At 40.3% G+C, this 23,943-nt stretch overlaps 2 protein-coding genes across 21 annotated transcripts in view; one reads left to right on the top strand and one right to left on the bottom strand.

The window, feature by feature from the left end:
* The window catches only part of fancm (FA complementation group M), a gene marked incomplete in the record, with an annotated part of 75,641 nt that overhangs the window by 33,226 nt on the left and 18,472 nt on the right, over window positions 1–23,943 (bottom strand).
* soul3 (heme-binding protein soul3) lies at window positions 2,085–22,643 on the top strand. Of its 4 annotated transcripts, none has more exons than XR_015512775.1 (5): window positions 2,085–2,452; window positions 13,836–13,930; window positions 16,523–16,664; window positions 16,952–17,740; window positions 21,915–22,643. XR_015512775.1 is itself a non-coding variant. In NM_001045401.3 (5 exon segments), coding segments are annotated over 5 exon segments (795 nt in total). In that variant the 5' UTR covers window positions 2,116–2,247; the 3' UTR covers window positions 22,084–22,641.

Consider the following 23,943-nt stretch of genomic DNA (forward strand, 5'->3'; position numbering starts at 1 on the left):
TGTTGAAAAATAAAGACGATATTAAGGTTTTGTTATTTGATATTTGATTTAGCCATTGATTTCAGTATTATTTTTATATTTCCTGTTTCTGTTAAGATAAAACATCTTAAAGGCCTCACAGAGGTTTGAAACCACTTGAGGGAGAGTAAACGATGGGTAAATGTTCATTTCAGGGTGAACTATCACCTGTCCTCTTTAAGCTGTGGACATGTTGTTTTGGGTTTTTCCTTCACTCAACTTTGTGCATAAACACAAGTTTTTTTTTTTTAAACGAGAACTGGAACTTAATTTAAAAACCATCACAGACTCTCACAACAAGAAAGCTATTAAAACATATAAAACATGTGCTTTATTTAATATTCTGCATTCATTTGTTGTATTCTTGTCATGTGCCCTCATTCATTTCTTTTAGTGTCTTTCTTTCTCTCTCTTTGTCTTTCTTTTGCTTTACCTATATTAATTTTAAAATTGTCACATTTCCCTTGTTGCAAAAAAGTTATATTTGTATTGCTTGTACCATACTTACTGCAATAAAAAAACGATCACCTATCACTTTAAATCTGAATACTACTGTTTACAGTGTTGCCTACAGTGTATCCTACATTCACACTAGAGGCGCTGACTGCTTTAATGTCACTTTAAAATAGAAGAACAAATATTTCGGCTAGAATAAAATCAGTTTTTAATTTTTTAAAAGCCATTTTAAGGTCAATATTATTAGCCCCTCAAAGCTATATTTTTTTCCAACTGTCTACAGAACAAACCACTGTTATACAATAACTTGCCTAATTACTCTAACCTGCCTAGTTACCCTAATTACCCTAGTGAAGCCTTTAATGTCACTTTAGACTGTATAAAAGTGTCTTGAAGAATATCTAGTCTAATATTATTTACTGTCATCATGACAAAGAGAAAATACATCAGTTATTAGAGATGAGTTATTAACACTACATTAAGTTATTGCGCTCCATTAAACAGAAATTGGGGAAAAAAATAAACAGGGGGGCTAATAATTTTGACTTCAACTGTATATACATACATATACATATATATATATATATATATATATATATATATATATATATATATATATATATATATATATATATAGATATAGATATATATGTAATTAGTTTCTGTATTTTACACAAGCTACATGCATGAGTGTAAACCCTGTTGCGCTAATGAGCGTCTGATACTGTAGGCTAAGCAAGAAGGCATACATCTACATCCTGAAGTTAACCAGTATTATTTATATCAGGGCTCAAACTTATTCCTGGAGGGCCGGTGTCCTGCAGATTTTAGATCCAACCCTACGCAAACACAACCCGAACAAGCTAATTAGGGTCTTACTAGGTATACTTGAAACACCCAGGCAGGTGTGTTGAGGCAAGTTGGAGCTAAACCCTGCAGGGCACCGGACCTCCAGGACTGAGATTCGTGACCCCTGCTTTATATTATTTATTAAATTACGCATTAAATCGTATTTTATTTACATCTAACCCCACCTCAACCCTCACAGTAATGTAAAAACAATACTTATAGTGAGAATTACTCGTATAATATATTAAATTATCCATTAGATTGTATTTGATTATCATCTACCTCTACTCCAACACATAACCAAACGTAAACTGTAATTATACCGAGAATTATTAATATTATTGAATTAAAAACCTTTAAATTGTATTATAATCAACGTCTACCCCCATCACAACCCTCACAGTAATGTAAAAATATGAATTATTGTGACGTGTAGTGTCCGCAGCTGTATCCCTTTTGGACTTCACCTCATCCGCGTGCACATTGGTAAGGTTTAAAAGGGATACCGCTGCGGATGCTCGAGTAGCAAAATTTTTGTGCCCCTGTACAACAATAATCAATATTTTTACAATACTGGGGGTATTGGGGAAGTTTAAATACATAACAAATAATCCTCGTTAACTTCCTGCTACAGCTGTATTTATTGTTTATTTGAACGCAGCTGTATCCCTTTAAAACATTTCTGAGCGCTGATGACGGTGTATTTACATGATGTGGGCGGAGGCATACGAATCACGTGATACGCGGCTCTGCCCTTAAATACGTCACGGCAGTTGCTCCTGCAAAACAACACGTACGAGCCGAGCGCCGTTAATCAGATCAGATCGGATCGTGCGCTCCGGTAACCGTCACGGAAACGGACGGCTCTCCTGTATGTTCTGAACACTTTCTGTCTGCGGTAAACACGGTCCTGCGGTAAACTCGATGGATAGCGGCGGGTGTCGGATGAACGGCGGCGGCGGAGGACTAGACATGATCAGCCTGGAGGATCTGGAGTCGGTGTCGGAGGAGCAGCTGGAGCTGGAGGAACCGGAACCGGAGATGGAGGAGGAGGATCTAGATCAGGGCGGCAGACTCCTGCAGTACTGGAGGGACGCGGCCCGCGGACACCAGGTGGAGGTGCCGACAGGTACACAAGCACCAACTTACACCAACAACAACACTGACACACTCACACACACACACACATAGACAAACAGACGGACAGACACGCACACACACTTTAAACTTTTAATAAACACTTAATAGACAAACATAGATCTGACACACACACACACACACACTTAATAAACACTCCAGGAATCAGGAAACACATGTACGCACACACACTTTTAGTAAACAGTAGTTATGAACCACACACACACACACACACACACACACACACACGCTTTACATACACTTTATAAATGAGCTATGAATCAGACCCACACATGCACACACACTTAATAAACAATAAATATGTGTTAATATGTGTTATGAATCGACACGCACAAACACACACGCTTTTATTTAACACTTAAATATGCATTATGAATCAGACACACAAACATGCACACACACACACTTTTAATAAACAATAAATATGCGTTATGAATCTGACACACACATGCACTGACACTTTTAATAAACAGTAGTTATCAATCAGACACACACACAAACATGCACACACACTTAATAAACACTTTATAACTATGCGTTATGAATCAGACACACACACACACACTTAATAAACACTTTATAACTATGCGTTATGAATCAGACACACACACACACACACTTAATAAACACTTTATAACTATGCATTATTGATCTGAGACACACACACACACACTAAAAAAACTTGCACTATAAATCTGACACAAAGAGCATGACTAATGCACACACATGTGGTCTAGGTAGTGCGCTTGTGAACAGATCTGAGATCAGCAGCTGTAATGTGGCTCACACCAGTGTAAAACTGCACAAACACCACAAATACACACAATTATACCACCACTGCAGTCAGTTCAGTTTCACTGTTGTGTTTGCACACGCACACACACACACACACACACACACACACACACACACACACACACACACACACACTACAGATATCTGTAAACATGTTTAGGCTAGTGTACTTCACAGTCATATAATATGTGAATATTTTACACAGTTGTTGCTGTAAAAAGATGAATCGCGCTGATGAGGGTTAATAAAGGGTCAGTTCACCCAAACATCTGAACTCGCTCATCATTTACTCTCACCCTGATCTAAACCTTTATGAGCGTCTCTCTGCAGTTGAACACAGAAGAAGATATTTTGAAGAATGCACTGACTTCCATAGTATGTGTTTCCTACTGTACAAGTCAATGGTTACCGGTTTTCAGCATTCCTCACAATATCTTCTTCTGTGTTCAACTGCAGAAAGACACTCATAAAGGTTTGGAAACACTTGACAGAACAGTTCAATAATCTCAGAAATCAGAGTGAATCAATGCACATCCTCTGTATGAGTGTTGTTAGCGCATATATTACAGCTGAACATCCACACGGGTCATTACTGCAGTAGCAGCGCTGTGTTAAATCCAGTGGAGGATCTATTAGAACTCATTCAATTCAGTGCAAGTTTATTTATATGGAGCTTTTACAGTGTAGATAGTGTCAAAGCCACTCAATCTCATGGTTTATTACTCATTTTAAATAGTTTCTTCTATGAGATCTACACTATATTCAGAGTTCCCAATCCAACAGTTGAGTTCCCCTGATCTCTAATGAAGGGCTGTTTCACAGAGCAGAAGAAAGCTTTACTGAGCTGTCCACAGACATTTACAGTACAGAAGCTGAAGTTAACAAGCGAATGTGTCACGGCTGGTTAGGAGAATAACATGGAGAAATGATGGCGTGTTGTCATCTGTCGCTTCAGTTCAGGACTCAAACAAAGCTGCTCTGGAATTTACACCCAGCTGAATCTCAAAGGCTTTATTCATCTTTCCAATTAGACTTCGACATTTGATTAATACAGTAAATAACAATTCATTTACTAATCTGTACATTCCTAAAGTGCACCTACGATTGACTCTTCTCAAGCATAAGAACACCATCAAATGTTTGCAGATATTTCAGGATCTGAAACACAGTGCTGGAGTCAGATGTTCTGCTGTGGACATGCGTGTTATGTGCCGGAGCGGCTGTCTTTGTTTTGGTCTCTGTAACCCGCCCACTGCCAGTTAAGCCAATATTCCAGCACCCCGGGTTGCCAGATGGTGGAAAACAGCGTAGTTCATTCAATCAGTCAGGAATGCTCTTTCCAAAACGTGACCTCTGGTGGACAGTAGCAGACTCAGAGTTCCACATGAGGTCATTCATTCATTTTCTTGTCGGCTTATTCCCTTTATTAATCCGGGGTCGCCACAGCGGAACGAACCGCCAACTTATCCAGCAAGTTTTTACACAGCGGATGCCCTTCCAGCTGCAACCCATCTCTGGGAACACATGAGGTTATTAATGAGCAAATGATATAAATATTACGAGTGTGAACATTACGTGAGCAGGTCACACTGTAACCCCGTGTCCTAACAACACGCTACATGACGAGATACCAGGGGTGTAACGGAGTAGTTTTTCTCAGGAATTATAATTTACTAGGTAGTTTTAAAAATGTCTACTTTCACTCTCCTTTAAGTACATTCTCAGAGCAGAATCTGTACTGTTACTCCACTACTGTCCTCCATCCTGCAGTCACTACTGTATTCATGTCTATGGGGATTAGAGAAATCAGTCCTGTGATTCCTGTCCAATCAGATCACACACAGCAGGTAAATCCCCTCATAATGAACCACCTAAAGACATGGGTGAATTTTAATTGCACCAAACTGTTTGGAAGCATTAAAAGTGTCTAAGAAGATGTCTAAAATCTTTACATGCTTTGACCCAGAGACTGTTTAGATGCAGGTCACTGATGAGAGTATGACGGATGTTTACTGTATGATGACCCAAACAGCCTTAAAAAGCCAGCAGGCACAAGACGTCAACATGACTGTAGATAGATTCTTGTCGGCTTAGTCCCTTTATTAATTCGAGGTCGCCACAGCGGAGTGAACCACCAACTTATCCAGCAAGTTTTTATGCAGCGGATGCCCTTCCAGCCGCAACCCATCTCTGGGAAACATCCACACAGACGTTCACACACACACACACACACACACACACACTCATACACTACAGAAAATTTAGCCTACCCAATTCACCTGTACCGCATGTGTTTGGACTGTGGGGGAAACCGGAGCACCCGGAGGAAACCCACACGAATGCAGGGAGAACATGCAAACTCCACACAGAAACGTCACTGAGCAGAGGCTCGACCCAGCAACCTTCTTGCTGTGAGGCGACAGCACTACCTACTGCGCCACTGCCTCGCCCACGTCAGATAGATGTTGTACCCAAACATCATAGAGACGTTGCATTTAGTTTGAAATTGAAACTCAACTCAACGTCAGGCCAAAGTCACTGTCCAACATCCAACCTAAAATCAACCAAATATCAACGTCTAATGATGCTACAGCTTGATGTTTTGTTGATGTTAGCACTATGACGTCTATCAGATGTTGGATTTTGGTTGCCATTCCTTATGAATAAATGTCAATATCTGACGTCAGCATGACGCTGGTTTAAGATGTTGGCTCGACGTTGGATTTTGGTCACTTTCTAACAACCTAAAGTCAACCAAATATCAACATCATTTGACGTCATTATAGGACATTAAAATAACGTTGTCCTTAGACGCTGTTAGACATTGAATTTTGGTCACCTGACGTCAGAATCTAAATCTAACATGAGACTAAATGTTACGTTTACACACACGTGCACAGATTAGATGTAAATGCATCAGCTTTTGACAGTGTAATACTCACTGCTCACTACTCTTGAGTAGGGTTGTAACAATATACCGGTATGATGGTTTACTACGATTTGAACGTGCACGATTATCATACCATGAACAATTGCATATCAGCGGTTTTAACCCGAGACAGCCGCCCGCGGCTAAAAATAAGTATTGCTCTTAAATGTTTAATAACTTTTGATCCGCTGATCCGATTCATACAATTCAAAGATTGGCATAAAGAAGAGAATCTCAGCTTTCCAGTGCTGTATCACATAACATTCGCGGACTTTCAGAGGCTCCGGGATCAGTGCGGTTACGTCATCAAAATTTGACAACGCTGATTTGACAAAGAAACGCTCGTCACTGTGTCTCCGGACAAACCAGACATGATACATTGATACATTGTCCCTCCTCCATGCCCAGATTGGTTCAAACTCGCTATATCACAACCAATAAGCATAGGTTTCGCTTTTGTTTGTGGACCAACATGAGCTTTTTGAACAACACGGAATGAGAGATAGGCATACATTTATGCGCGGCTAAATAAAACGCAAAAAAAAAGTTTTGCATGAAATAATTCTCATACTAAGTACTTTTGCATGCACAGCAGCACAGAAACATGACAAAACAGTGACACAGCAAAGACGAACTGCTGCTCTTGCTGTTTTCAAAAGACACAAATGAAGGTGCAGCTGTTTGTCTGCATTGCAGACAACCATATCCAAATCCATATCCACAGACAACCATATCCATGCTGGCACATAAAACCTGAGGATGTTCCATATTGAATCTAGTTTCGTTATGTAACTATTTATAGTATAGTAAATATTTATATCTATTTCTTACTGAGGATTTGCACCATGTTTATTTGGACTTTATTTGGACTTTGACACATTATTTATTATTTTCTTATTTTTTTATTTGTTCATTGTAAGTGGTGTTGTTTATAGTAACTAAAAATATATTATTTGGAAAAAGTCAAATTTGCTTCACTGTTCTGTTATTTTGTAACATTTGTAACATACCGTATACCGCCAAACCGTCAAACCGTGGTATTGTTTTAGACGATTATCATACCGTAAAAAATTCATACCGTTACAACCCTACTCTTGAGTACTTTAGAAAGGGCTACTTTTTACTCCTACTTTGAGTAATATTTACAACAGACACTTTTACTCTACTCACACTACATTTTTAGGCAAGTAATGGTACTTTCACCCGAGTATGAGTTTTTAGTACTCTTTCCACCACAGCGAGATGATTTTATTAATGAGCAACTGGGCTGTTTGCACCAGACGAAACATGACAGAAATGTAAATACAGCCATTCACTGCACTCCAGCACAACACTGAGCTTTATAATCTGATGAACACATGTTAAAGCTCTTTAACGTGAGTTAATGTAGATGCTGAATCACTGATATGTGTTGGTTTGCACTGAGTCTCAGTTCTGAAGTTCAGTTTCAGACGCTTTATTGTATTCTCCAGATCTGAGCTGAACTCTCTGCTGCTGCTGTCAGTAGTGTGCTGATAAACGTCATGTCAGACTCACATTATCAGCATTTAACACTGAATAAAGCACATGAGCTGTCCCTGAGCTGATCACGGTCATCAAGTTTATTTTGTTGTTCAGCTGCAAATAATAGAAGCCGTATCTAAAATATATATTTCAGGTGTTGATTAGGACTAAAACTACTTTAATATGGAGAATATTCCTTCTTATACTTGCCGTTGCCGTTAGGCTCTATCAGGCAAGCTCCTGTCAGTGTAGTCAATCTGGCAACCTGTACTTGCATGTGTTATGATCCAGGAGTGCAATACCTAGTTCAACCACTGGATGTCAATCTTACATACTGCACCTTTAAAATATCAGTAGTCATATCTGTCGATTTAAAGGTGCAGTACGTATGTCTGACATGCAGTGGTTAAACTAGGTATTGCACTCCTGGATCAAAACAAACACATGCATAGGTTGCCAGATTGAGGACAGGAGCGAGTGACCGTCTGAAAACAAACTGTATGAAACTGAACTTTAGAACTAAACACATATCAGTGATTCAGCATCTACATTTAATCATGTTCAAGAGCTTTAATATGCGTTCATTAGATTATAAAGCTCAGCATTGTGCTGGAGTGCAGTGAGTGCGCTATTCTGTGCTTCTGAATAGCGTGTTGTTAGGACACGGGTTACAACGTAACCTGCTCACCGAATGTTTACACTCGTAATATTTATATCATTTGCTAATTAATAACCTCATGTGGAACTCTGAATCAGCGTCTCATTTCAGAGTCTGCTACTGTCCACCAGAGGTCACATTTCGGTCGCAGACACATGCTTAGAGAGCCTTTCTAAATGAATGAACCCGGCGTGCTGGAATATAATTGGCTAAACTGGCATTGGCTGGGTTAAAGAGACCAAAACAAAGACAGCTGCTCCAGCATTTAATGCACATGTTCACTGCAGGATATCTGACTTCAGCACTGTTTCAGAAAATCAAGCATGTTCACTGAGCATGTTTCTGAATATCTGCACACATATGATGCTGTCTATATGATGCAGAAGAGTCAAACACTGACATACAGCAGCTTTAATGAGCTGATCAATGAAAAGTTAAATATTAAAATGACAAACTAAAATATTCCACGACGGACAAATAAATATAACTTTCCTCAGACGTTCAATGTCTAGAGTAGAATATAAAACTTACAATATAGCTTTCTGAATAGACCAGCGAAACACCACTAGCACTTGTGCTGTGGGGGAAAACAACCCATTAGAATGAATGCACGGACATGGTTTGGTGCTTTAGCTTCAGTTTTTAAAAGAAATCTGATTTATTTTTGCTTGGTTTAATATTAAAAAGTTGCTGTGTGACATTTCCAGCCTCTGATCAGCTTAAAAACACCAATCTTAAGTTGCATATACACTGTCAAATAAACACTGGTAGGTGGACCACGGATGCATTCAGCAGTGTGTTTTGTCCGTATATCAGTCAAGTGTTGTAGTGAGTAATGTACATGCGTTCATTGTAAGTAAGCTGCATTATTGTCAGATTATTCTGCTTGTTTTAATGAAAGACTCTCTTCATTTCAACTCATTGTTTCTGAGAACAACACACTCTGTTCTGCTCGTGTAGAGTGTGTCCTGATGTAGGAGTGTGTAGATGTTTGGACCAGAAGCGAGCGAGAGTGAGATGTTCTGCAGTGTGTTCTCATATGATCGGTGCAGCTGTGCGTGACTGAGGATTTTCCCATAATGCACATGTGCATCCGTCCTGACCCACTTCAGCAGATTATTACAGCGCTCTTCAGACTCACACACAGACACTCACTCACTCGTGTGTATGTGCGTGTGTGTGTGTTTACTAGACACTTTACAATACACAGCTAGAGGAGTTACCTCAAAAACACAACATATAAGAGCTGAAGCAGCAGTGTGTGTGTGTGTATTGTAGTGTGCGTATGGTAGTGTGTGTGTATTGTAGTGTGTCTGTATTGTATTATGCATGTGTGTGTGTGTGTGTGTGTGTGTGCGTCTGTGTGTTTTGTAGTGTGTCTGTATTGTAGTGTGCATGTGTGTGTGTATAGTAGTGTGCATGTGTATTGTATTATCCATGTGTGTGTATTGTACTGTGCGTGTTGTTGTGTGCATGTGTGTGCTCGGGTTTATTGTAGTGTTTGTGTGTGTGCATGAGTGTACTGTAGTATGCGTGTGTATGCTTGTGTATTGTAGTGTATACTGTAGTGTGGTCTATGTATATTGTAGTGTGTGTGTGCATGTATTGTAGTGTGCATGTGTGTTGGAGTGTGCATGTGTGTGCATTGTAGTGTTTGTGTGTATTGTAGTATGCATGTGTGCGTGAGCTTGTGTATTGTAGTGTACTGTAGTGCGCATGCAAATGTATTGTAGTGTGCATGTGTGTATTGTAGTGTGTGTGTGTGTGTATTGTAGTATGCATGTGTACTGTAGTATGCTTGTGTGCGTGAGCTTGTGTATTGTAGTGTGTACTGTAGTATGCATGTGTGTGTATGCTTGTGTATTGTAGTGTACTGTAGTGCGCATGCAAATGTATTTTAGTGTGCATGTGCGTTGGAGTGTGCATGTGTGTGTATTGTAGTGTGCATGTGTGCTTGTGTTGTGTTTATTGTAGTATTTGTGTGTGTGCATGTGAGTATTGTAGTGTGTGTGTGTGTGTGTGCATGTGTGTTGTAGTGTGCATGTGTGTATTGTAGTGTGCATGTGTGTTTATTATAGTGTGCATACTGTAGTATTCATGTGTGTGTGTGTATTGTGCATGTGTATTGTAGTGTGTATGCATATTTTAGTGTGTGCTGTAGTATGCATGTGTGTGTGAGCTTGTGTATTGTAGTGCGTACTGTCATGCGCATGCACATGTATTGTAGTCTGCATGTGTGTGTGTTTTGTAGTGTGCATGTGCGCATGTAGTGTGCATGTGTGTGCATATTTTGTAGTGTGCACATGTGTTTATTATAGTGTACATACTGTAGTGTGCATGTGTGTATTGTAGTGTGCATGTGTGTTTATTGTAGTGTGCATGTTTGTTGTAGTGTGCATTTATTGTAGTGTGTGTGTGTTGTAGTGTGCATGTGTGTTGTAGTGTGCATTGTAGCATGTGTGTGTGTGTTGTAGTGTGCATGTGTTGTAGCATGCATGTGTGTGTTGTAGTGTGCCTGTATTGTAGCGTGTGTGTGTGTGTGTGTTGTAGTGTGCATGTGTGTGTTGTAGTGTGCCTGTATTGTAGCGTGTGTGTGTGTGTGTGTGTGTGTGTGTGTTGTAGTGTGCATGTGTGTGTTGTAGTGTGCATGTATTGTAGCGTGTGTGTGTGTGTGTGTGTGTTGTAGTGTGCATGTGTGTGTTGTAGTGTGCATGTGTTGTAGCGTGTGTGTGTGTGTTGTAATGTGCATGTATTGTAGCGTGTGTGTGTGTGTGTGTTGTAGTGTGCCTGTATTGTAGCGTGTGTGTGTGTGTTGTAGTGTGCATGTGTGTGTTGTAGTGTGCATGTGTGTGTTGTAGTGTGCCTGTATTGTAGCGTGTGTGTGTGTGTGTTGTAGTGTGCATGTGTGTGTTGTAGTGTGCATGTGTGTGTTGTAGTGTGCCTGTATTGTAGCGTGTGTGTGTGTTGTAGTGTGCATGTGTGTGTTGTAGTGTGCATGTATTGTAACGTGTGTGTGTGTGTGTGTGTTGTAGTGTGCATGTGTGTTGTAGTGTGCATGTATTGTAGCATGTGTGTGTGTGTGTGTGTGTGTGTGTGTGTGTTGTAGTGTGCATGTAGCATGTGTGTGTGTTGTAGTGTGCGTGTATTGTGATATGCATGTGTTTTCTAGTGTGTGTATTGTAGTGTGTATGCATGTCTGTGTGTGTTTATGTTAGTGTGTATGCATGAAATATGGCCATCCCTCTCCAGATTGAACAGTAGAACAGACAGAGCTCCTCTGCTCCTCTTTCTCCAGCTCTGCTGATGTGTGTGTGTGTATTACGCTGTGTGTCAGACCAGCAGTAATCCATTCCTCTAGTCTCTGAGCAGAAAAGCTGTTTAACTGCAGTAAGTGGTCTGCTAGTGGTACAGTGGTGTTCATTGTCCAGCAGAGATGCCCTGTAAAGGTCTCGCTGTGAGTCTGCTTCAGAGTCGATCATGTGACGTGTGTTTGTTTGGTCTGAGAACTGCTTAGCTTTAGCTGAGATCTCGGATTATCAGCTGCTCTGTTCCACACCGGTGCCTTTCTAAATCCAGAGCAGTTCAGTAAAGCGCTTTACACGTGTGGAGTTACAGAGAGACTCGACAGCAGAGCGTTCACTGATTCACTATCGATCACTCTCACTTTCCAATAGCATCTACAGAGCTGACCTGATGAGCAGTGAAACAGCAGCTAATGATCAGCTCGCCGTCAGACGGCTCAATGGTGAACAGGGTTTATCATCTTATATTGCATGCTCTAATCAAAATATAGATTCTGATTGGCTGGAAGGTGTGCATTACATTAGTTCATGCACAGGTAGTTTTGATCACATTAACTGAGTGTGAATAATCTAGTAAAGCATGTATGAACTGTAGATCAACACTGACTAATGCATGATTAAAAGCCTCAGTTGTGCTCGTTATCATCAGTGAATGCACAGCGAGTCAATACATTCACATTAGAGATGCTCAGAATAACCGATTAACTAAATGAGTGTGTTTGTACCTGATTAACGGCATCAGTTAAACCATTAAACAATATTAGTTTATATACTTTTTAAGTTTGGCTGTGTAAGGGCATCTGTTGAATGGTTTACTGATGGCTGCGAGTGTTTTACACACTGCGTATGCGCCCTGCGTGTCTTGCATTTTAAAAAAAGCATGTCCTATACCTCAGTCGCGTCTTTCTCATTCTCCAATCAAATGAAAGCAGAGGCGGGGTTTCCTTTGAGATGACAGCAGTGTTTGTGTTGTCAAGACTACAGCAAGCTTTTAATGATCGAGGAGAGACTTGTGCTCGCTGTTTCACGTCATCCAGAGCTGTATGGCTTTACAAATCTCAGGGCTCGAAATGAACCTTTTTGCTTGGTAGCATCGGTGCTCCTAACTTAAAAAATTTAGGCGCATCAGTCACAATTTAGTCACACCCACCAATTATGAGCACCATTACCACAAGTTTTATACAAACATATTTATTGTATTTAAAATCAACAGTAATCAAACTAACAAGCAAAAAATATATGTGCAAGCGTGAGGAAAATATGTCTCAACAAAATCCCAGTATCACAAGAAAATAGACTTTTATAACAGAACTGAGTGACCAAAGCAAACACGGAGCGCTCACCGTCCCTGCACACACTGCTGGACATGAATCTGTTAACGGGATAACTGTGCTGTTCTCACGGGTGCTGTCTGATACTGCACTGATGCTTTTGACATACACTGTACCTTATTATATGCATGTTAATAGCAATACCAGCTTTTTTAGGTGTAGCAACAGTAGTTTACTCAGTGCAAGCCCGTTTGTGATGGTGTACGTGGTGTTAAAATTGACCATGAAATAAGTGCAATAATCAATGGCTGAATTAAACTGTTCATCATTCCTCATACAGCTGAAGTCAGAATTATTAGCCTTCCTGTTTATTACTTTGTTTAATTTCTGTTTAACAGAGAGCAGATTTCTCCAACACATCTCTAATCATAATAGTGTTAATAACTCATCTCTAATCACTGATTTATTTCCTCTTTGTCATGATGACAGTAAATAATATTAGACTAGATATTCTTCAAGGCAGGTTAGGGTAATTAGGCAAGTTATTGTATAACAGTGGTTTGTTCTGTAGAAACAGTGGTTTGTTCTGATCAGAAATAAATATAGCTTAAAGGGGCTAATAATATTGAGCTTAAAATGGCTTAAAAATTTAAAACTGCTTTTATTCTTGCTGAAATAAAACAAATAAGACTTTTTCCAGAAGAACAAATATTATCAGACATACTGTGAACATTTCCTCAATCTGTTCATTTAAAAAAGAGAAAAAATAAAATTCAAAGGGGGCGAATAATTCTGACTTTAACTGTATATTGTATCCTGTGGCCCAAACAGTAGAGAATAGCAGTACACTGCTCCTGCTGCTCATGTCTTTAACTACATGTGTTTCTCATTCACAGACATGGCACAACCCATCCAGCAGATCACCTCCAATAATGATGGCGCACACACACGGGAACCAGTTCCCTACACACTCATCACACGCAAGGAGAAGGTACGTCTACAGACACCAATGAACACGGGCAAATCCTGTTCACAAGCACCATCAATATCATTCAACACACAAAATCCAGCTCACCAAAGACTGTTCACACACACACGTTCATGAGCACAATCAAATGCCGTTTACAAACCATCAAACACCATTCAGCTCTCTGAAATACCATTCCATGTTGCTAAATACTAGAGGTGTGACGAGTAGGGTTGTAACAATATACCGGTATGACGGTTTACCACGATTTGAACGTGCACGATTATCATACCATGAACAATTGCATATCAACGGTTTTAACCCTTAAAGACCGAGACAGCTGCCCGCGGCTAAAAATAAGTATTGCTCTTAAATGTTTAATAACTTTTGATCCGCTGATCCGATTCATACAATTCAAAGATTGGCATAAAGAAGAGAATCTCAGCTTTCTAGTGCTGTATCACATAACATTCGCAGACTTTCAGAGGCTCCGGAATCAGTGCGGTTACGTCATCAACATTTGACAACGCTGATTTGACAAAGAAACGCTCGTCACTGTGTCACCGGACAAACCAGACATGATACATTGATGTATTGTCCCTCCTCCATGCCCAGATTGGTTCAAACTCGCTATATCACAACCAATAAGCATAGGTTTCGCTTTTGTTTGTGGACCAACATGAGCGTTTTGAACAACACGGAATGAGAGATAGGCATACATTTATGCGCGGCTAAATAAAACGCAAAAAAAAAAAAGTTTTGCATGAAATAATTCTCATACTAAGTACTTTTGCATGCACAGCAGCACAGAAACATGACAAAACAGTGACACAGCAAAGACGAACTGCTGCTCTTGCTGTTTTCAAAAGACGCAAATGAAGGTGCAGCTGTTTGTCTGCATTGCAGACAACCATATCCAAATCCATATCCACAGACAACCATATCCATGCTGGCACATAAAACCTGAGGATGTTCCATATTGAATCTAGTTTCATTATGTAACTATTTATAGTATAGTAAATATTTATATCTATTTTTTACTGAGGATTTGCACCATGTTTATTTGGACTTTATTTGGACTTTAACACATTATTTATTATTTTCTTATTTTTATTTGTTCATTGTAAGTGGTGTTGTTTATAGTAATCAAAAATATATTATTTTGAAAAAGTCAAATTTGCTTCACTGTTCTATTATTTTGTAACATTTGTAACATACCGTATACCGCGAAACCGTCAAACCGGGGTATTGTTTTAGACGATTATCATACCGTGAAAAATTCATACCGTTACAACCCTAGTGACGAGACACGAGTTCACCAGGAAGAGATTTTTACAGCATTTCAGGGTTCATACACATTTTTACTAAAAGTCCAAGACTTTTTCATGATTTTTCCAAGACTTTCAAGTAAATTTTCATCACCTAATGTTTCAAAATGCAGACCATCAAATACCATTTACAAAAACCGCATACAGCTCTCTGAAATACCATCCAATATTGGTAAAGACACGACAAGATTTTTACTGCATGCTTTTGGATGAATCAACCCTTGAACTTGAAAAAAAAAAAAAACATACAAAAAAACGTCACACTCACCCACCCCAAACCAGTGACGCACAACTCAGAGGCCAGCCTGTCAGGTGAGTGCAAAGCACTTGATGTGCGGTTCTAATCCAATCCTGCCTCCAATCTTCAGTGCTAAATTCACCCTCCATCATAACATCACAACTCACGAGAATTTTCACCTCAATGAGAAATTTCGTCTCAATTTAGTCATCCCTGCCCACAGCATCACATCCTTAGTAAATACTGTCCTCAACACCATCACTTACTGTTCACACACACAAATACTGTCCTCAACACCATCAAATACTGTTCAAACACACAAATACTGTCCTCAACACCATCAAATACTGTTCAAACACACAAATACTGTCCTCAACACCATCAAATACTGTTCAAACACACAAATACTGTCCTCAACACCATCAAATACTGTTCAAACACACAAAAACTAGCAAATACTGTCCTCAACACCATCAAATACTGTTCACACACAAAAATACTGTCCTCAACACCATCAAATACTGTTCACACACAAAAATACTGTCCTCAACACCATCAAATACTGTTCAAACACACAAAAACTAGCAAATACTGTCCTCAACACCATCAAATACTGTTCACACACACAAATACTGTCCTCAACACCATCAAATAATGTTCAAACACACAAAAACTAGCAAATACTGTCCTCAACACCATCAAATACTGTTCACACACACAAATACTGTCCTCAACACCATCAAATACTGTTTACACACACCGTCATGAACATCAGACCTGGATCTTCAGATCATGTTAGAATGTTTGAAAACTGGAGTAATGAGACTGAAAATGTAGATATACATTACAGAAATACATTACTGTTTACTACACACACACACACACACGCACATACAATTTTTATTTTTCAATAGCAACAATATTTAAAAGTTACCTTTGATTAAAATAAAGCAGCCTTGGTGAGCAGATCTGTCTTCTTGATTTCTCATTTTCTGCTGTATTGATGATTGTGTGTGTGTGTGTGTGTGTGTGTGTGTGTGTGTGTTGCAGTGTGGCGAGGTGCTGTACGAGAAGCGGCACTATGAGAAAGCACACTGGGCCTGCATCACGGTTCACGAGGACACGTATGAACAGAGCATCTGCTACGGCTTCATGAAGATCATGAGGTTCATCTGCCAGCAGAACTCAGCAGGTCAGAGTGTGCCGATATTCAACAATCCAGCATCGACCGTATTCTTCATGCACGAGCGGGTCCAGCCATTGGACTCTTTCGAGATTTCTGCTCTCATTCACTTCCACAGACTTTTAGACATTAAAAAACAGCTGATATATCCTCATTACATTATTCTACTTTTTCAGTATAGTCATGAACATGACTGTAGAGCGAGTAGTTTAACTGTTTTCTGCTGTATATACTCTTAGTCATTTCTCCCATAGCAAAAGCGAAGCGCCATCTAATGGTCAGTCTGTGTCCTGCAGGCAGTTATCTGGGCATGACGATACCCATCGTGACGGTGGTGCGCACAGATGAGAGTAACACCACTCTGTCCCGCGCCGTCACTGTGGCCTATTACCTGCCCACACCGTACCAGAACGACCCACCGCGACCGTACGACCCAGATATCCTCATTGAACAGTGGCCCGCTGCGATAGTCTACAGTCGGTGAGAAACACACACACACACACACACACACACACACACACACCTCTGTCCATCATGTTTACAGTAATGCATACGAGTGCACAATACATCACACAATAATTGTCACTGTGATGTATTGGTGCATGCTGTATACAGCGCTGATCATGAATGAGTCTCTCAGAGCTCTGCTCTACAGTAATCTTCTCTGCAGGAGGCTCTACAGTAATACATGTGTGTGCAGATACAGTAGATTAGTCAGAACCAAAGACAACACTGATCCACTCATCTGACAACACCACAGCACACACACATCACCACACACACATTAAAGTCACTGAGAATTGGATATATAGATTTTCAGAAGCGTCATTTATGCTGAACACTGTGTGTATCGCTAAGAGGTGTGATCAGTTTAATTGATCATATATGCCAAGTATTTGTATTTTGCATGCATAATTTGTTTATTCAGATTTGACCAATCAGATGAGGCCGTACTATCTGTATCCCCGCCTCCCCAGTAGGTGCAGTTCAGCTATTGGCTAGAGCTGAAAATAAACACTAGTGGGCGGAGTCGAGACGAGAGAGGAAAATACCAACAGCCAATCAGATTCAGAATATCTGCCCAGGTTTACACTCACTCATCGTGTTTTACAGTCTAAATGTTTGAGCCTTGACAGAGTTTAGATTTAATTAGATCAGGAAATAATCTATTATTATTAATGTGTCACCTCTATTAGTGTGATCATTAAAGTGATTTAAAGCAGGGGTGTCCAAACTCAGTCCTGGAGGGCCGGTGACCTGGATATTTTAATTCCAGCCCCAATTAAACACAACTGAAGCAGCTGATCAAGCTCTTACTCGGTACATGAAAACGTCCAGGCAGGTGTGTTGAAGGAAGTTGGAGCTAAACTATGCAGGACAGCGGCCCTCCAGGACTGAGTGTGGACACCCCTGATTTACAGTAACAGAATTAGTCAAGACAAACGTTATATTACAGGAAACAGTTACGGCAATGTTGAATCTTTTCCCCAGTATTGTGCAGAGCTACCGTAGTAAAGCTCCTGAAGGACACTGAAGCCAGAGTAAACAGTTACTGCTGAGTCTGAATGAAGTACTGCAGTGTTTCATTCTAAATCATTTCATCCCTTCACATCATTACTGCCGTTTATAAAATCATAACTTCTCCCTTTTCAACCTGTCCACCAATAGCAAACCACGACCAATCAACTGCCTACTGACAAAACCAAGCCCCGCCCACATTTGAATTATTCAGAAGTGAAGATACTAGAGAGTGTGTGTGTGTGTGTGTGTGAGAGAGAGAGAATGTGTGTGTGTGTGTGTGTGAGAGAGAGAGTGTGTGTGTAAAGTCCCAGCCAGATCACACAAATTTGTTGTGGGGATTCGTTAGTGACAAGTGGGCGTCATGACAAGATTGAATCATGTCTTCTGGTGTACTGTGGTGTAGTTCACTACAGCTGACACCGTGCCTGCGACGCCTCACGACACCAGCGCAGAGAGTCTAGCGTGTTTCATATTTCCCCGATCTTCACGATGAGTTCGGTCTGTGGCTGACACTGAGCAGTAGGAGCTCTTCATCTCTCCGGTATATCAGCGGGTGCTGCTGTTCATGCGCCGGTCGGCCGATCAACAGGCTGTATGTTTCCTCATGAGCGGGTCACGGGTGGAGGAGATCAGTCATCGGTTCTGCAGACTATAACCGCCCTTTCTAAAATATGAAAGTGTTTTAGGCCGTGTTATCTGACAGCCTGACACACACATGCATGTCTCCATCTCACAGCGAGTGTGTGAGTTCTGTCAGCCTCCAGCAGAGTGTGTTCCTCTGAGGTAGTGTGGGAGCATGTTCAGTGCTGTGAACACACTGCAGAAGCCTCTCGTGCTGATGCAGACGCGTCATTAACACTGGAAACAGTTCAATATCGCCGTCTCTGACACTCAATATTACACTCTCATTTTATTCAGGCCAGATTATTGTTTTATTCAACAAACAACACAATCTCATGTTCTGCGCATGAATGTTTGGCTGTGAGGGAAATCAGGATTCATTGAAAGCTTCACTGTGATTGTATCACAAATCTGAGTTATATATGTCAAGGGCGTAGGTTTGCGCTTGACATTGGTGGGGACTGGGGACGAGTCACCCCCACCAAGAATGAATATTGTTAATATATATATATATAAATATATATTGCTATTTATTATTTAACTGCTATTAAAATGTATTATTAAGTAATCCTCTCTTCTTACAATTTGTTAAATTAAATAATCATGCGTGTAGCCAAGGGGGGTCGGGTGGTTTGAAAGACCAAAAGTTGGATTATTATTATGTTTGAATTGATCTTATTAGTCAAATGGACAAATTTTCACTGAGGAAGGTTGAATGCGCCGGCCAGTTTGTTATTTGCCTATTGAGCTTATTCTAAAATGTGGAAGAGCGCCTGTTTTCGCAATTGTCTTGGAACTTCTATGGGAGAAATGACAAGGAATAATAAACGGCAAAAAACGGTCAAACTACTTGCTCTACAAACAAATGTTTGCATGACTATACAGACCAAGTAGAATAATGTAATAAGAAAATATCAGTTTGCAACATCAAACAGCGAAACGAGCAGTTTTTAATGTCTAAAAATGAATGGAAGTGAATGATATGGGAAGTCTCGTGCCAAAAAGATTCAAATGGCAGCGCCCGCTCATCTGCGGAGAATAAGGTCAATAGGCATCAGTTTTTAATTTAAATCCAGTTTTAACAGATTTCCCAAAGAAAATTATGATAAAAAAAATTGTATTTTAAAAATAATTATATTTACATGTTTGAAGAGTTTAGATACAAACACCTCTAAATGCCATTTAATATTTTCTTCTAAAATGAGCATTTTTCTCCAACTACTGTGTGTGGACTGTGATTGTGACAAATATGTTATTTTCATTGCCTTTAAAGTGAAATAACTCAACATAAATATACAAGGCTGAGAAAAATGGTCATTTTACATGGCATTTAGAGGTTTTGGCATATGTACTCTTCATTACTTTATTCTAAGAATTTAAAATCCTAATTTCTAGTTCAAAGTATTTTTATTATTTATAAAACTGTAATAAAACTTAGTTTAAATGTGTAAATAAAGCAATTTGACAAAATGGTAGGAAATAGTTTTGGTACATCAAAAAGTGTAGTTGTAATAACTATCCAACAAGATTATCCAGCAAAAATTAGTTCTTAATACGTCACTAAAATGTCATATTTATACCTCAATTAAACAGAAAATCAGGTGAAGAACTGCAAAAAGGTTCAGTTTTTCAGAAAACAAATAACCCCTTTCAATAAGCTGGCTACAGGCCTGAAAGTGTTATGTTAAAATAATGTTTATTAACTGATTAAGAGAGAGTTTAATAAAGACTTTCGTTCATTTTTCGTTGAACATGTCTCATAGTATTATTAAAGATGGAGCACAGGCTGTAGTTTTTCTGACAAATTGTTTCAACCAAAATTGGAGATGATTAGGAGAACTGGCAGGGTCATATACGTTTACATGTAGGTGTTTATTCTGCAGTTAGTTTTCAGGAAATATTGTTTACAAACTAGTCTGCTTTAACGTTAGACTGAACGTAAAAGCGGTGAAAACACCAGCATAACGGCATTATCATGATGGACTCATTCAGTAGCGAACTTGAGTTTATTTGACTCACACTTTTCGTTGGAAAAACCTCTGTATGTCCACCTCTTCTTGCTACCTCCATCCTCACTTGAGCGAGGCACACACCTCACACATCGGGAAATTCCCCCGCGCAGTTGTTTTGTCGCTGTTTGTATCTGAAACTATGATCTGAAAGCAGCCACTCACATGATGGCATAGAAAGGCACAGCCTACCACAATGTTCATATGCGTTTGGGGGCGATGCGACTCGGAGAGAACGTGATTTAACCCTTTCGGCATGTCTAGGTTTATACGTTTATATGTCAGCGCGATGTTTTTAAGTGAATTAAATTATTGGTGGAGACGTTTCAGTAGTTGGTGAAAATTGGTGGGGACGTCCACCCTAAATCTACGCCCCTGATATATGTACTAATGTTTTAATAAGTGGTGGGCTGTTATTGGCATTAACGCAAGACTCCTATTGGGCGATAAAAAAAATATGGCTATTAATCTATTCTCATAGTTGGGTTGGTTGATATCCTAATATTAAACAGGAATCCTCAGTTTGGCTCTGTCCCTGTCATCAGGAATGCCCTTAAATACTGTAGTTATTAGCGGCCTGCAAGCGTCAGCGTTTACTGAGATTAAAATAAGATAAAAACACTAAAACTGAGATGAGAAATATTGTTATAGCAGCACTCGGTACTAATAACTCTCGCCGTAGACGTGACGGGATGACTGACGGTGAAGGAGCGTGTAGTCTGGCACATCTGTTACCCACGACACGTCACGATTTCATCAAGACTAAAGCGCATCATCTGCCATGAGGACTTTCAGAACCGACTATAATCACCCTGTGATCTGAGCGGGCTTAAGAGAGTGAATGAGAAAGTGTGTGTGTGTGTGTGAGAGAGAGAGAGAGAGAGAGAGAGAGAGAGAGAGAGAGAGAGAGAGAGAGAGAGAGAGAGAGAGAGAGAGTGTGGGTGTGTGACACTAATATTCAGCCAGGTTCAGAGTAAGTAAGAGAGCTGTCAAGGGAATGAATGAAAATAAGAGTGTATTATTCTGTCATACAAGCATCATGTGTGCATTTGCGCCTGAGAACTGAACATGTGTCTATGTGTGTGTGTGTGTGTGTGTGTGTTTTCAGGTCGTTCACGGGCGCCACTAACGAGCTGTCGATCCTCCATGAGCTGCGCAGTCTGGTCGAGGCTCTGGACTGTCCCGCTCTGGGGAGCGACTCCTTCATCGTGGCCGGATACACGAACCCTGCGGCCGCACACCGACACAACGAGATCTGGTTCCTGGAGAGACCCTGAGCCCACCCCTTACCTCCAGCGGCGCTGCTGATTGGCCGAGTCTGTCTCATGTATATGCCTAACACGGATTATAAGCTAAACCCAAACACACACCAAAACTGGAGAATCACTGACGAGCCACAACACTGATGCTGAACGACAATCATGTGCGCGCCATCATCATGAGCGCACACACACACACAGAGATGCACATAGAAATACGTTTCTAGAAATACATATTCATGTAATGAATCCACAAATCTATAACACACACACACACACACACACACACACATTTATATATATATGAATATATTCCGTCATAGTGCTATTTTTGTGAAATATTTTTGTAGCCAAATGTGTCCTCCTGTGTACCTGCTGTAAGTGCAGATGTGAAGCAGTGAAATAAACCGCTGTTCTGTCCTCTCAGAGTGTGTGTGAACGCTGTCCTCAGACCAGTGTGTGTGTGTGTGTGTGTGTGTTTTCCAGCCTCATGTACAGAGCGCTGTGAATGTAAACGCCACTGTGACCAGGCTTCATGTTTCTCTTCTGATCTGAATAATAAACTCACTGAAATGACATTTTCCTTCAGCTTTATCCCTCATTCATCAGGGGTCGCCACAGCGGAATGAACCACCAACCATTCCAGCATATGTTTCACACAACGAATGCACTTTCAGCTGCAACCCAGTACTGGGAAACACCCAGAGTTCATACACATGTTTACTACAAAAATGACATGAACTGTCCAGGACTTGAGTCAGTGTTTATGATGTAGTGCAGGGCTAAGCAATTAGTTCATCATGGGGGCCGGTTCATGAAGAGCATCCCAAACGAAGGGCCGGAGAGATATGACCTGCTATGTGAGTGATGACACAACGGCATATATGCTGTATTGTTCCTCAAGACACCCACGCTGGCTTTTTCTACATTCAAATGTGAATATATTGTATTATGAAACTACATAACTAGCTCACTGTACAATAGACTTTTTACAAACATTCAAATGTCGTATTTCAGAGCAGAACAGAAGCAGTGCATGGCTGAAGCAGGCCTCTTCTACATTCAGACACATACATATGTTTGAGCTGCATAACAATTACGCTGCATTCACACGGGGCTTCAGCGTCAACGCTTGACAGTGGGCGTGTCTGAAGTTGGGGCTGAAGAGATCGTCATAGCAGCGTCAGCCAATGAAATTCAGTCAGCAATAGGCCACTGTCTAGCTGGTGTATTTGCATACAGCGATCTAATTGGCTGACGCTTCTGTCGGCGCTTGAAAAGTTGAGCAAGTCCCAAATTCTGCAGCGAGCAACGCCTCTGAAACAGCGCCGACGGATCCACAATGCAGTTCGGCATTGCCTGACGTCACCTATTCAAAGTGAATGGGAAGCGTTGATGCTGACGCCCTGTGTGAATGGAGCGTGACTGATGCAACAGTTACAGATTTTGGTTGTATAATTATATAGTCTGAGGAATAATCATGCTTTCACGGTTATCACATCTAATGTAAATTCAAGCTTCTTGTTAGGTAAGCAGCTATTTAGATCACCTGTTGTTGTCATCTGTGTTCATGCACACAATCATTTTAATAATAACTCGTCTAACATATCTTTTGTTTACACTGCACTGAACGTCACGCACAACTCTCACCGTCAGATGTTTTCTACTGTGTGCTCCCAGAAAGCCGCGAGCATGTTGCTCCACTTATGCGTGCATATTAGGGATGTAACGGTATTGTAAATACCGTCATACCACAATATTAATTTTTTTCGATATTACCGTAGTCGCATGACTCGGTAAAACTATAGGTCTTCTGAGAAAATTTGCTTAGGCGAATGAAGCGAACAGGAGGTACCGGAAACTACAATTCCCATCAGC

Source organism: Danio rerio, chromosome 17 (assembly GCF_052040795.2).
Source record: "Danio rerio strain M-AB ecotype USA chromosome 17, GRCz13ab, whole genome shotgun sequence".
In the NCBI taxonomy this organism is placed as follows: Eukaryota; Metazoa; Chordata; class Actinopteri; order Cypriniformes; family Danionidae; genus Danio; species Danio rerio.